Below are 15,543 nucleotides of genomic sequence, written 5' to 3' on the forward strand. Positions count from 1 at the left end.
AGGTGGTGGCTTACCGAGAAGGATTCAGCATGTCTGACCTAGCGGCTGGCTCCATTGCATCTGTTCCAGAGAGGAGGGGCATGATGACTGCCCGAGGCATCTGCCTCACTCCCAGCAGAGGCATCTGCCTCACTCCCAGCATCCTGTTCTGTCTACTCCACCCACCTATGTTCTGACCTATCAGGCCATGCAGTTTCTTTATTAATTAACCAATGAAATCATCAGATAGATAGAAGACACACCTACATCAACATGGTGGCATATACCTTTAGTCCCAGCACTTGGCGGCAGAGGAAGGAGGATCTCTCCTATTCTGGTCTACATAGCAAATTCCAGGACAGCCAGGACTGTAGTGAGACTTAGTTTTAACAACAACAGCTAGAGTCATCAGAGAGGAATGAACCTCAGTTTAGAAAATGTCTCCATTAGATTGGGCTGTGGGTAAACCTGTATGGCGTTTTCTTAATTAGTGATTGATGGAGGAGGGCTCAGCCTATGCTGGGTGGTACCATCCCTGGGCTGGTGGTCCTGGGTTCTATAAGAAGGCAAGCCGAGCAAGCCATGGAGAGCAAGCCAGTAAGCAGCACCTGTCCATGGCCTCTGCATCAGCTCCTGCCTCAGGGTTCCTGCCCTCACTGCTTTTGACAATGAGCTGTTGTATGGAACTGTGAGTGAAATAAGCCCTGTCCTCCTCAAGTTGCCTTTGGTCTTCTCTCATGGTGTCTCAGCATTGCAACAGTAACCCTAAGACAGAGAGATAGCTCAGCAATTAAAAACACTTGCTGTTTTTGTAGAGGACCTGAGTTCAATTCCCAGCACTCACATGGTGGTTCACAACTGGGTTAACTCCAGTTTCTGGGGATCCATCACCCTGGTCTGACCTCTGAGGGAGGTCACTGCAGGCATGCACTTGGAGTGCATACACACATGTAGTCGCTCATACCCATAAAATAAAATAATAAAAATCTAAAAATCTTTACTAATGACTTTTTATTTGTTTATGTGTCTGTGAATGCATGTGTTTCCCATAGTTCTTATAGAATCAGCGTTGGCACTGACACCCTTTGGCTCCTTTACTTTCCATGGCTTCTCTCATGACTTTGCCAGTGAGACTACTCCAGGATGAATTTGGTTGGAATTTCATCTTTCTACCGCTTGACTATTTTCTTCCTTTTGTTTTTATCTATGTGTATATGTGTGCACATATGTGAGAAAGTGCCTGTAGACGCTAAAAGAGGGCATCAGATTCTCTGGAGCTAGAGTTGAACTCAGTCAGGTCTTCAGGAAGAGCAGGTAGTGCTCTTAGCCACGAAACCATTTTGCCAGCAGCCCCCTCCCCGAGGTCTCACTATGTATAGTCCTATCTAGTTGGCCCAGAACTAAAGGAGAGAGAGAGAGAGAGAGAGAGAGAGAGAGAGAGAGAGAGAGAGAGAGAGAGAGAGAGAGAGAGAGAGAGAGAGAGAGAGAGACTCCTGCTTCCCCAGTGCTGGGATTAAGGATTAAAGTGAACCACTGGTCCTGGCTGCCACGGAATTAACCGCTCCTCAGTTTTTGTTCCCTTTTGACCTGTGTTCATACTCTCAAGTTCTTGACAATCTCATGAATGGACACTGACAATTTTTTTCTCATTCCTCTAGCTCACAGTCAGAGATCAATACCCGGGACGAATGACTTGCTGGGCAGTAATGACTCATGGCTTTAATCCCAGCACACTGAAGGCAGAAGCACGAGGATCTCTGAATTCGAGGCCAGCTTGGTCTACAGAGCGCGTTCCAGGACAGCCAGGGCCACATGGAGAAACCCTGTCTCGAAAAACAAAAACATACAAACAAGAACCACTGACAAGCAGATGCAGCCTACTAGGTGTGGTTTACCGAAAGGAGTGAGCCGCGAGAGTCTACTGGAAATTGGAAGGTGGCCGCCCCCCAACTCCCGGTCCTGGCCACGCCCCTCAAGCGCGGGGCTCCCATTGGTGTGCGCGCTGGGGGCGGGGTCAACCAGGGTAGGGCGGGGCCTGCAGCGCGCGTTGCCTCCCGCCCTGCTGGGTTAGGGTCGTGAAGGCTTCCGACTCGCTCCCCTCCGGTTGCGGCCATGGAGGACGATAGGAAGGACGGAGTCTATGGTAGGAATTGCCTCCGGCCTGGAGGTCGCCTGTGTGACTTGGGAAGGAGGGGGTTTTGAGGAAGGACAACATCTGAGAGCCTTAAAACACTCGTGGCTGCAGCCAGGACGAAGGCCCTTCTGTCCGCGCCCTCAGGCCTCTGCATCCTGCGCTGGTTAATCCGGAGCGTTTGGCCCCAGCCCAGGTTGTCCACCGTACCCCTTCCCCAGGATCCTCAAGCTTACTCCCTTCCTCCTGAGCGATGGGCCGGGGAGTACGGCGCATGCTCCTCCCCTGGAGGTCCCGTTATCTGGGCGGATTAGATGGTGGGCGGGGGAGGGGACGTGCGGCGGTAATAGATTGGGGTCTGGGCAGGAACAGGGCCCCGACCTCTCCACATGTCCCGTCTCCTCAAGAGCCCAATGTTCTCTGCATGTCTACCATTTACACCCACAAGTAGCGATCCCAAGCTTTGGTGGGGAAACTGAGGCAAGGTTGGACGCACCTGTATACTGGGGTTGGGCGCATACCAGTTCAGGGAAGGGCAGAAACAAGGGTGCCTTTGATGAGGGGCAAGCGGGGAGCAATTCAAAAACTTTCCCTGCCTAAGCGGATTATTGCGGGTGCCTGTAATTTTAAGGGGTTCAGGAGACTGGGACCCTACCCTCTGTGAGTCCTGAGGGCGGCCTCAGCTACTTGGAGTTGGGGGTGGGGCCAGGATGCGGCTTTCTCACCCCACCCGACTCCGGGTTCCCATGAACTGGGTGTTGAACTCTGAGCCTCCTTCCTCTTATCTATTTTGGGTTCCCTGGGGGCCCAAATCTGTCACGAGCCTTAAGTGGCATGGTTGAGACTATGGCAGAGGGGCTCTATTACACCTCCCCTTTCGCCGCCCCCGTCTTCCACACTTTGTGTGACAGGAACTTCCTGGAAACTGCTAGACTCTAGAGTCGTGGAGAGGGGGCCGGAAACGGCTCAAAAATAACTAGAGAAGCAAGTAGGCTCTCCCTGAGCCTCCTCTTGTTCCCTGGTACTGTGCCCTAAATAAAGAAATGAATGGGCAGATGGGAGAGGCTGCCACCCACCCTGCCCAGCCTAAAGGACCTAGCCTCCCAGGGACTTTCTGGGGGCACTTGATTTGCCAGCCCCAGACCACCAGAGGGGCTCCCTGTCCGAAGCCCCAGGCTCTGGGGTCGCTCATGCTGTGCAACTCTTGGGTGTGGCTGTCTGTCTCTGGTGTGGGAATCTCAGTCTGGGAGTCTGAGTATGCTTGGTGTCACATCTGAGGGTATGTATAGTTGGTCGTCTTGAAGTCTGTTTGGAATAAGAATGGGGCAGAGTGAACAAGGCTTTGATTTGCCCAGGCTTGAATTTAGCTAAAGGGTGAGACTGCATGTGGGTGGGTGGGTGGGTGCAGAGGGAAGCTGTATGTTGTACAAGGATGGAACTCAGGGCCTCACCCCTGGTCAGTAAGCCATGGGATTGAAAGCTGCCAGCTCTTCTGTGTTTAGCAAGAACTGGAACCCAAATGGGGTCTCGCATGCTCAGAAAACACTGAGGGGTGGGTGGTGGTGGAACCCAAGGCCCGGAGCACGCTCTGCAAGCACAGACTGGAACTCAAGACAATGCCATGCTCAGGTTGGGAATGGACCCTTAAGGTTTTGTGGGTGTGTTGCCAAAACCCAAGGCCTCAAGCATGTTCAGCAAGTGGTTGGGCCTAGACCTCATTCTGATGCTCAGCTAAACACCGATAATTTCAGACCCCCGAGAATTTATCAGAACTTTCACAGGCAATGGTCTGCCTGGGGACACAGCAGTCCACCAAGCAGAGAAACCCTAGGCCGTGTGAGGGTGGACAAGAGAACTAACGTGTAATTGTAGGTTGTTAGGGTTGTAGAGCAATGGACAAGACGTTGTGCACGGAAGAGCCACTAGGTCTATTTTAAGAGATGAAGGTTGGAGAGTGAAAGCCGGGTGAGATGGATTGAGTGAGACACGTGCGTTTCAGGCAGAAGGAACAGAAAACAAACCACAAGCTTGCTTAATATTTCCCCTACAAGACTCGGGGAACCTGTGAAAGAGGCCCTACCTGGCTTCTGCAGCCAGAGCCGTCTTATTTGACAGTGGAATTTTTCTCTTCTCTCTTCTTTCCTCCCTTCCTCCCTCCTTCCTTTCTTCCTTCCTCTCTACCTCCTTCTTTCCTCCCTCCCTCCCCCCTCTTTCCCTTCTCCCTTCCTCTTTTCCTTACGTATACTGAGGATTGAATGAACCGAGAGCCTCAAGCATACAAATCTGTGAGATAGGTCTTGCTGTGTAATTCAGATGCCTTAAACTTGGTCTTCTCTTTATGCTGCAGCCTTTATGAGTAGCTGGGATTTCAGGCCACCATGCCTTACTTTAGGCAGGATCTTGTTTTGCCTGAAACTTAGCCTATTTCACCAAAATGAAAAACCTGGACTATTTAGACATTACCCATAACATTCCTGCAAAATAGTTTAAGCTTTCTCTCCAAATTCACGGTGTAGCCAAATGACTGATTCTCTTACCTTCAACTTTCAAATTTTGGGATTATAGATGTGCACCACCACACCCAAGTTATTTAGTGCTAAGGAAGGAACCCAGGGTTTCCTGTATGCTGGATAAGCACGCTATCAGTTGGGCTCAATGTCAGCTTTCTCTTGGACATAATGGCTAATCCTACGCATAGTGGCTTCCCATTCATCACTGTGCCCAACAGGAGTGGCTTCAGATAGACCCAGCTTTAAATCAAAGCTCTGATTTTTGTTTTGGTTTGTTTGTTTGAGTCAGGGTTTCATGGTTTCTCTATGTAGCCCTCTTTGTCCTGGAACTAATTTTGTAGATCAGGTCTCTCTCAGAGATTTTCCTGCCTCTGCCTTCCAAGTGCTGGGATTAAAGGCATCCACCACCGCCGCCCAGCTCGGACTACTGTTTTCAATGATATCTGGGGAGGCCTTGTATGCTCAGGTGACCCTGGGGCTGGTGGCATGGAGGACATAGCTTTTCTTTGAACTAATGGACAGGCAAACCTCTGTCTGGGAAGAGTGAGGCAGGACTGGGCAGGACAGGAAGTGCCTTTCCCAGCAGATAACATGATTCTGGAAGAAGGTAGCAGATCCACAGGAAAGGGAAATGGCTCAGGGCCCAGCTGGGGTCCTTAATGGCACAGCCTTCCTGCCAGCCCAGACTTGGCATGAGCAAGAGAAGATTCTATAACCCAGAGCTGGGGAAACACATAGTGAAGGTTGGCTAAAGAGGAGACTTCTTTGGCTGGGTTTGTAGCTGTTGGCACAGTGCTTGCCAGGCACACATGGATTCCCACGTTCTCTCCCTGGTATCTGATAAACCAGGCTTGTGGGTGTCCCAGCTCTCGGGAGGTGGGGGCAGGAAGATTAGAACTCAAGGTCATCATTGGCTGCACAGGAGTTTCAGGCCAGCCTAGGCTACACGAGAGCCTGTCTCAAAACAGAAAAAAATAATTTAGAGACCTGGTTAGATGGCTCAGTGGTCAGTGCTCACTGCTCTATCAGAGGACCTGAGTGTGATTCCCAGCGCCCAGATGTCACATCCTTCTCCAAGCACACAGTGCGCGTGAACTCAGGCACACACACCACACTGTGCACATGAATAAAAATAAAGAAATAAAAGCCGGGTGTGGTGGTATACATCTTTAGTTTCAGCCCCAGGAGGCAGGCAGATCACTGAATTTGAAGCCAGCCTTAGTTTAGTGAGTTCCAGGACAACCAGGACTCAGCAAGTGTTCTTAACTACTGAGCCATCTGCCCAGCCCCACTATGAAATTTTTATAACACATATGATATACTTTGACCATATTCACCCATCACCCCCTCTTGTCTCCTCCCACTCCCATTGACCCCTCCTCTTTCCAACCAGCCCCTTTTTACTTTTGTGTGTGTGCTTTCACCAGGCTGGTCTCAGATCCACAGAGATCTGCCTGCGCCTGCCTCCCAAGTGCTGGAATTAAAGATGTGAGCCACCACCACCCACCCCATGTATTTTCCGGTTTATGTATTTTTTTTAATATGTGTATGAGAGACACAGTGAGGGTGGGGGTTGTCCACAAAGCTGACCTCACCAGTGACCACACCAGTGAGAAAACACCTCTTCCTCCCCAACATGGCTGCTACCTGTGAATTCTCAGAGAAGGGCAGTGCCTGGTGAGTGCCCCCATTCACATATATATATTTCTTTTGGGGGTGTGTGCACTATGTGTACAAATGTGGAGACCACAGGTTGACATCTTGTGTTTCCCTCCGTTGCTCTCCACTTTTGTAAGGTGTTTTTTTTTTGTTTGTTTGTTTTTGTGTTTGGTTTTTGGTTTTTCAAGCCAGGGTTTCTCTCTCTAGCTTTGGAGCCTGTCCTGGAACTTGCTTGCTTTGTAGACCAGACTAGCCTTGAACTCAGAGAGATCCACCTGCCTTTGCCTCTTGAGTGCTGGAATTAAAGGTGTGTGCCACTACTGCCTTGCTACTTTTGTAAGTTTTTTTTTTAATTATTTATTTATTTATTATGGATACAATATTCTGTCTGTGTGTATGCCTGCTGGCCAGAAGAGGGCACCAGACCTCATTACAGATGGTTGTGAGCCACCATGTGGTTGCTGGGAATTGAACTCAGGACCTTTGGAAGAGCAGGCAATGCTCTTAACCGCTGAGCCATCTCTCCAGCCCCTACTTTTGTAAGTTTTTAAAAAGTACATTTACTCATGTGTGAGGACAGTTGTGGAAGTGAGTTCTCTCCTTTCACAGTTTTTTTTCTTTTTTGTGTTTTTTTTCCTTTTTTTTTTTTCTTTTTTTCTTTTTTGTTTTTTGGAGACAGGGTTTCTCTGTAGTTCTGGAGCCTGTCCTGGAACTCACTCTTGTAGACCAGGCTGACCTCGAACTCAGAGATCCGCCTGCCTCTGCCTCCCGAGTGCTGGGATTAAAGGCGTGCGCCACCAGTCACCCAGCTCACCCTCCACACTTTGAGTTTGGAGCTAGTGCTCAGGCATCAAGCCCTAACTTGAGCCCCCTGGCTCTCTTGATTTCTGTAACAGTGTCTGTTCCTAAGCCTGGTACAGTTTTTACCCCCAGATTTTATGTGGGTGCTGGGGACTGGAACTCAGGTCCTTATGGCCAAGGTTTTTACCCATCAAGCTGTTTCTTCGGGACTCCCCCACATCTGTATCTTTTTAGTCATGGTTTTTTATTTTATGTGTATGGTTATTTTGCCTGCATGTGTGTCTACCATGTGGAGGCTTAGTGCCCAAAGATGTCAGAAGAGGGTGTTGGGTCCTCTAGAACTGTAGTCGTGGATGGTTGTGAGCCATTCTGTGGTGCTGGGGAAGGGCTCTCTACAAGAGGACCAGCGCTCAGTGAAATACAGTGTAGCCAACTGAAGATACACAGTGTAAGATCACTGGCTGCTCTGCAGAGGATCCTTCCTTCCCCAACACCCCTGTGGTAACTCACAGCTATCATCAACCAGGGGACCTAGTCCTCTCTTCTGACCTCTGCAGGCACCAAGCATGTGCACTGTGCTCAGACGTAATACATACAGGCAGACACTCGTATAAAATAAAATGAATAGATCTAATTTAAAAGTTTTGGGCCAGGCAGTGATGGCGCATGCGGTCAACCTTTAATCTTAGCATTTGGGAGGCAGAGGCAGATGGATCCCTGGGAGTTACTACAGACCTAGTTCTAGGACAGCTAGGGCTACAGAGAGAAACTCTTTCGTCTGTGAGGAGTGCCGGGGACGGACACAGGGATAGGGGGGTGCGGAGGGGGACACACAACCACAGCCAACAAATAAACTAGGCAACAACAAAAGATTGTTTAAATACATACTTTGTAGCCTTGTCAAGGATGAGATTAGCCCTGCTTTGCTGGGGTGGAACAATATGCAGTTTTGTACCCTGTGAATTAGCCCAGAGGGAATGGTATGGACGAGGAGACTAGAGGTGTGGGTGGCATTCCTTTGGTTTATCCCAGCACCAAAATCGTGGCGCTCAGGAGACAGAGGGTTAGAGATGTGCGGGGTCTGTGGCCTGTAGACAGCATCTGCAATGAGGGGAGAAGACGTTACTTTTCTGTTTTTTTTTTTTTTTTTCTTTTTGTTTAATTCTGAGTGGAAGTGTCCGTGTGTGTTTGGGATGGGACCCCTCACAGCTCAGGCTGCCCTCAAACTCTCTATTGAACCAGGACTGACTTTGAACTCCTAGCCCACTTCCCTTCGCCTTCTGCTGGCTTGGGGGACCCTGCTCAGTTGATGTGGTACAGAGAAAGGACTCAGGTTTCTCAGGCATGCAGTCAGTGAAGCCTGGCTCCACCCATGCTACCGTAGCTTTTATTATACTTATTTATTTATTCATTCATTCATTTTCTTGTTTTGTTTTGGTTTTTGGTTTTATGAAACAGCGTTTCTCTATAGCATTGGAGCCTGTCCTGGAACTTGCTCTGTAGACTAGGCTGGCCTTGAACTCACAGAGATCCTCCTGCCTCTGTCTCCTGAGTGCTGGGATTAAAGGCGTGTGCAACCACCACTGGCTCATTCATTCATTTTCTGAGACAGGTTCTCTCTACTTAACTCTGGATACCCTGGTGCTCAATATGTAACCAGGTTGGCCTTGAACTCACAGAGATCCGACTATCTCTACTCCCTGAGTGCTGGGATTAAAGGCGTGTACCACTAACCCAGTTTTTAATTAATTAGTTATTAATTTTTTTGATGTAAACTCAAGCTGGTCTAGAATTCACTCTGCAGCCTTAGCTGGCCTCCGTAACTTGAGTGCTGGCATTGTTAGCTACCTGGCCCTTTCTCCATCGTTTGCCTCCATACCTTCACTGCGTGGGCACTGCCCCCAAATCCTTGTCAGAAGGAAATGTCTGAGTGGCTGAGATGTCCGTTCTTTAGGCCAGGCCCAGAAGTCTGGGAAGGCAGGGGCTGTGTAGGCGAGGCCTTGGATACTGGAGCCCTTGACTTAGCCACTGTTTGGAGGTTGTGGGGGCTGGGTGTCACTTGATGTCCTGGCAAAAGCATTATGACAGACTGACTGCCTGTCTGAGTTCCCTTATCTCCCACACTCGATGAGCCCTCATGCCTGGCTTGGTAGGACCTGCCCCCACTGTTTTCACAATCCAGCTATCCCTTCCTCCCCCACCACCCTTGCCTCTCCCTGAGTCTTGGTCTAATTTCTTTTGCTTTTAACCCCATGGAGAAGACTAGGTAAGTTACACAAAATGAGAGTTAACTTCCAGTTTGATTCATGGTCACCAGGCTTTATCTGGTGGTTTTCTTGCTAGAAGAAATCCGAGAGTCAGAGAGCCCACACATGTGTGCTGTGTTTTAGTTCTTGCTATGCTAGGGTTGGAACCCAGGGTCACTGCCAGGGGAGGCAAATGCTCTTTCTTAGAGCTATACCTTAGACCCTCACTGGGGTGTCTCCTCAGGAGTTCCACCTCTAAATCATACCCCCATATCTCACTGAGGGCGTGTCAGGGTTACTGCTGCTGTGATAAACACTGTGACCAAAAGCACCTTGGGGAGGAAAGGGTTTATTTGGTTTACATACCCTGAATCACAGTTCACTGAAAGAAGCTAACTCCAGGAACTCACTGAAGGAAGGAACTCAAAACAGGGGAACCTGAAGGCAGGAGCTGATGCAGAGGCCATGGAGAGGAGCTGCTTACTGGCTTGCTCCTCATTACTTGCTCAGCCTGCTTTCTTATAAAATCCAGGACCACCAGTCCAGGGATGGCACCACCCACAATAGCTGGGCCTTCCCCATCAATCACTAATTAAGAAAATGCCTTACAGCCAAATCGTATGGAAGCTGTATTAGGATTCTCTAGACTCGAGAGTCTAGAGTAACAGAACTTATATGAATCTCTCCATATGCACAGAAGGGGGTTTATCGGAATGGTTTTATAGGTTGTGGTTCAACTAATCCAACAATGGCTGCCTATGAATGGGAAGTCCAAGAATCCAGAAGTTGCTCAGTCCATGAGTATAGAAGGAGCAGCGGGCTGCGTCCCACTACACGGCTAGCTTTACACCCGAAATAATTACACGGAAACTTTATTCATTTAAACACTGCCTGGCCCATTAGTTTCAGCCTCTTACTCACATCTTGACTAACCCTATCTAATAATGTGTGTAACACCACGAGTGGTGTCTTACCGGGAAAGATTCAGCATGTCTGACCTGGCGGCTGGCTCCATTGGGTCTGATCCAGAGAGGAGAGGCATACTAACCTCCCTTCTTCCCAGCATTCTGTTCTGTCTACTCCACCCACCTAAGGGCTGGTCTATCAAATGGACCAAAGCAGTTTCTTTATTAACCAATGAGAGTCCTCCATCACATGAAGCTGGCCGTCTTGGCTGGTTTTCAGTATACTCTGGAATCCCGAAGAACAGGCTCCAATGCCTGTGAAGGAATAGACTTGCTAGCATGGCAAGAGCAAACAGTTGTAGAGCAAAGTCTTCCTTCTCTTGTGTCCTTTTATAGGCTTCCAGCAGAAGGCATGGCCCAGATTAGATCTGGATTAAAGATGTGTCTTCCTACATCAAAGATCTGGATTAGAAGTGGATCTTCCTACTTCACATTAAGAAAAAATTCCTCACAGCTGTGTCCTCTTTTTTTCTGGTTGTAGATCCAGATATAGTCAAGTTGATAGCCAAGAACAGCCATCACAGAGGCATTTTCTCAGTTGGACCTCCCTCTTAGATGACTCTGGCTGTGTCAAGCAACATAAAATTAGTGCACACAGGGATACCAGGCAGGGGCTCTGCCATGGAGCTACATCCCCAGCCCTCACTGGAGGATTCTAGACAAGGATTCTACTGCTGAATCATTCTCTCTCTCTCTCTCTCTCTCTCTCTCTCTCTCTCTCTCTCTCTCTTTCTCTGTGTGTGTGTGGGTGGGTGTGTGGGTGTGTGGGTGTGTGTGTGGGTGTACAAAGAGAAATGGTTTATTTTGGATCACAGTTCAAGTCCATCACATGGGGAAGGTAAAACAGCAGGGCTTGAGGTGGTCACATGGCGTCCACTGTGTGGTACAAGAGTGATGACTGCATTAGGGGTGGCCTGGAGCTCGTTCTGTGCTTGACTTTGTCACCCTCCCTCCTCAGTCTCCTCAGTAGCAAGGATGACAGTATTGTGTCTCCACACCTGGCTCTTATTTTAAAGCCACCAGTGCTCAATCCAGAGGCACACCTCCCTTTCCCTAATCACCTCCCAAAGGCCCTAGTCTTTGTCTTAATACCTCCCGGTGGGACTAGAGCTGAGGCCGCAAACTGCATTTAAACCCCTACAGGCCAGAGCTACAAGACAATTGCCAGATTAGACATGAGAGGGCTTTTCTGTTAATCCAATCTATGGTGGTCACTAGCCTCAGTTTACCTTCCTGTCAAGTGGGATCACACACTAGCCTTTTCTAGTTTTATTGTTTTTCACTGCGCACTGTGTGTGTGTGGGGGGGGGGGAACGAAGGGAGGGAGAGGAAGTGAACGGGTGACTGTGTGAGCTAGAGCTAGCCAGCAGGGAGCACCAGAGGAGGCCAGAGGTGGTTGATACCCTGGAGCTAGAGTTACCAGAAGTCAGGTGTCTTTGTGAGTGGTGTGAGTTCTTAACCGCCGAATCACGTCTCCATCCTGCTTTACCGTGACAAGGTCTCACATAGTTCAGGCAGCTTTTGAAAAAAATTGTATCTTGCCAGGCATGGTGGTGCACACCTTTAATCCCAGCACTTGGGAGGCAGAGGCAGGTGGATCTCTGTGAGTTCAAGGCCAACCTGGTCTACAAGAACTAGTTCCAGGGCAGGCTCCAAAGCTACAGAGAAACCCTGTCTCAGAAAACCAACCAACCAACCAAACAAACAAACAAAAAAAGAAAAGAAAAGGAAAGAAAAGAAAAGAAAGCACTCACCCCAGACAGGGAGCCCACAACAGGCCAAAGTACAGAGACCACCAAAGACCAACTTGGTGAACTAATGAGTTTCATTGGGGATTACTTACAGGAATATGGGTGAGGAGTTACTTAACAGCAGCAGAAATGACTCTAAGCCCGCTGCATCATCAAGGCCCACCCCAGCTCACACAGCTGGGAACCTGGAGCACACTGCACAGCCGGCAGGCATCTGCGCAGGTTGGAGAACGTCCTTTCCAGGGGCCTCGGTTGTCTAAACCTCTTCCAGGCAGCTCTTTTTATCTGAGTGTTTGTAACTTTCCTCCTCTCCACAACACCCGTTTATTGTTTGCTCTGGCAGGGAGGGGCTGTTCTCCCTGAGTTTTTGAAGCTACTTTGTTTTTGTTTACTTCCCTGTTTAAGGATAGAATGTTTTCAATCTATGTGTAGCAGAGGAGGCTGCTACACACAATGCCTCCATCCTTCCAGTCTGGTGGGTGTGTCTGTGTGTGTGTGTCCTGCCAAAAGGTTTCAAGAGTCCTCCTGCCTCTACCTCTAAGTACTGGAAATAAAGGCATGCACCACCACACCCAGCTGAGTGCTCTTAAATGGATTCTTAGAATTCTATCTTGGATCCCCACGGTTGCTTTGCTCGTCAAGTGCTCTTTACCCTTTTAGCTGTGGCCCCAGTCAGTGACCTTGAGCTTCCGATTCTTCTACCTCTGTTTCCCCAGGGCTCAGCAGCGCCTACTTTTACACCCAATTTATTCTGCCCCGGGAGTGGAGCAGGACTTCATGCCTTCTAGGCAGGTGCTTTAGCAACTTCCTCCTCCCCTCTCTCACACTCTGCTTTCTGTTCATTTTATCTGGCTTTGTGGTTGCAAAGACCCAGCCCTTTCCCATCTTGCAAGTATTGGATCAACCTCCATAATCAGAAACTGTTAGCTTTTGCAGCTGCTGTCCTTTATAAAGTTGCGTTTATTTATTATCTCTGTGGGCTGCAGGCAGTCGGCTCATTCATAGCAAGCACGCAGAGGCCAGAGGATCCTGCAGGAGTCAGTTCTTTGCCTTCAGTATTGGCAGCAAGTGCCTCTACTTCTCATCCACTTCACCTCCTCTGCGTTTTAAATTCTGTCTAAAGGTTAACCCATTTCCATCTTTTTCTGAGAGAGAGCTGTCAGCTGCTGGACAGTATAGACTCCCATAAGCTCTCTTCCCTAGGCAGGTCTTATGTTCTTACTGAGTCCCCCTTGGTGGCTCCCACTTGCCCATCAAACCTAATTGGGGGTGGACAGCTAGGAGTCTGGCAGGGGTGGGTTACCCCAGTTGACCCTCAAAACATCTAATATTCCCTTATCTTGTCTCCCACTTGCTGTACCAGCCTTCCTATCAGAGACACAGTTTCTTGTAGTTTCTTCATGCTTCTAATAGTTTGAGGTTTTATATATTCGCATGATTAGTTCCTGTGGAATTTTCTGCCTCTGAGTCAGGGCTATTTTTTCTACTTACATATCAAGTATACTGACTTAAACATTTTTGCTTTATCTGTGGACTGAGGTTCACCCTCAGTTTCCTATGTGATCTCCGGTCTTCCTAAGGTTTCCTAAGGGCACCTTCTTTTTTTTTTTTCTCTCAGTTTTTAGAGACAGGGTTTCTCTGTGTGGCCTGTAGTCTTAGCTGTGTTGGCCTTGAACTCACAGAGATCCACCTGCCTGTCCCTTCCGAGTGTAGAGAGGGCACCTTCTTAATGCTGGGTCACACATGTGTGACACCAGGCCAGCTTTAAATTCTTGGTTTCTGTTTTCTGACAGTGTCTTGCTGTGTAACACTGACTTGGGACTGGCTATGTAGAGCAGATTGGCCTGGAACTCACAGAGGTCCACTTAGCATGTCTCCAGAGTGCTGGGAGTAAAATGTCTCCACAATGGCCTACTCAAGGTTTTAAAATGCTTAAAAATATGTATTTACTTTTATTTATGTGTATGCATATATGTTCACCATGCACCTGCTGCCTTAGCGGTAGGAAGTGGAGGAGTCTCAGCTCCAGGAATTGGACATCAGGAGAAGCTGTTATGTGGGTGCTGGGAACTGAACCCCAGTCTTCCGCAAGAACAGCAAGTGCTTTCAGCCACTGAGCCATCTCTCCAAGCCCCAAGTATTTAAATTTTTAATAAATTCGTGTATATTCTATTATTTTTTTAAATTTTTTTAAAACTTTATTTTATGTGAATTGGTGTGAAGGTATCAGATCCCCTGGAACTGGGGTTACAGACAGTTGTAAACTGCACATGGGTGCTGGGAATTGAACTCCAGTCTTTTGCAAGAACAGCAAATGCTTTCAGCTACTGAGCCATCTCCCCAGCCCCAAGTATTTAAATTTTTTTAGCCAGGATTTAGCTACATAACTCAGGGTGGCTTCTGTTGTTTTTTTTAAAAATGCTGCAAGATCCCCGGCTGCAGTAAGTAGCAGAAATGCTGTAGGTCCCAACTGGTGGTAGCGGGCCATGTGGCGGCAAACAGCAGGCCCTGGAAGCAGCCAGTCCCAGGCACAGATGGCTGCCCGTCCCAGAGCGGTGGCTGGTCCCAGGCAGGGAGACACATGGCGGGCAGGAGACAGAGACATGGATAGACACAACATCCATGAGGTTGTGAGGTTGAATATTTATTCAGAGGGTTATGGGGGGAGAGAGAGAGAGAGAGAGAGAGAGAGAGAGAGAGAGAGGGAGAGAGAGAGAGAGAGAGAGAGAGAGAGAGAGAGGGAGGAGGGGGGAAGCGGAGAAGTGGGGAGAGAGAGGCAGAAGCGAAGCTGCCTCTCCAAGAGGAAGATGGAAAAGAGAGTGAGCTCAGGCCGGAAGCTGAAGATCAGCCTGCCTCAGCGGATGGGGGAGGGAGTGGGCATGGCTTGTCTCTTAAAGGGACCAGGGACCAAAACCATAACAGCTTCAACTCAAGGCAGTCCTGCCTCAGTCTCTCAAGTGCTAGGGTGACACTTGTAGACCAGACACCAAGCCCAGCGTTAGGGGAAAGAGGTTGCCTGGGACTGAGCCTAGGGCTTTACAGAAATCAGGCCCCTCAGCCCTCTGCCTCAATGAAAGGAACTGGTCTGAAGCAAGCCTCCTTTGGGCTCAGATCAAAGCCCAGCAGGAAAGGAGTGACATCACCCTGCTGGGTCAGGCTGAGAGACTGTGCCTGCAAATGACCTTGGCAGGAATGAGATGACATTGAGGCCTCCATGAGAGTGGCAGGGGTCGGGTGAGCCTACCTGAGGGAGCCATTTGAGGACATGGTGGTTGGAGGCTCTTTGTTTGACTGTCCTCAAGGCACTGTCTAGCTTGGAACAGAAGCAATTTGTTGCCCGGGACCAATCTACTCTGTCCACTGCCAAATCTGGGTGAGGGCCTTCTTGAGGGCCAATGATGTGAGGGCTGTGGGGCTTTTGAGAAACACAGGTTTCTTTGGGAGTTCTGGTCAGCCTAGGCCATAGCTTGGAGCTTTTAGCCCTGCCTGTTTGCTGATGCC

At 49.0% G+C, this 15,543-nt stretch overlaps 1 protein-coding gene across 1 annotated transcript in view; it reads left to right on the forward strand.

The window, feature by feature from the left end:
- Window positions 1–1,986: 1,986 nt before the first annotated feature.
- Slc44a2 (solute carrier family 44 member 2) overlaps window positions 1,987–15,543 on the forward strand; it is a 32,937-nt gene continuing 19,380 nt past the window's right edge. Inside the window, exon 1 of the mRNA XM_038323300.1 lies at window positions 1,987–2,122. Within this exon, the coding sequence (XP_038179228.1) occupies window positions 2,092–2,122 (31 nt within the window). The 5' untranslated portion in view covers window positions 1,987–2,091. The remainder of the gene's footprint in view (window positions 2,123–15,543) is intronic.

This window comes from Arvicola amphibius, chromosome 3, assembly GCF_903992535.2.
Source record: "Arvicola amphibius chromosome 3, mArvAmp1.2, whole genome shotgun sequence".
Classification (NCBI taxonomy): Eukaryota; Metazoa; Chordata; class Mammalia; order Rodentia; family Cricetidae; genus Arvicola; species Arvicola amphibius.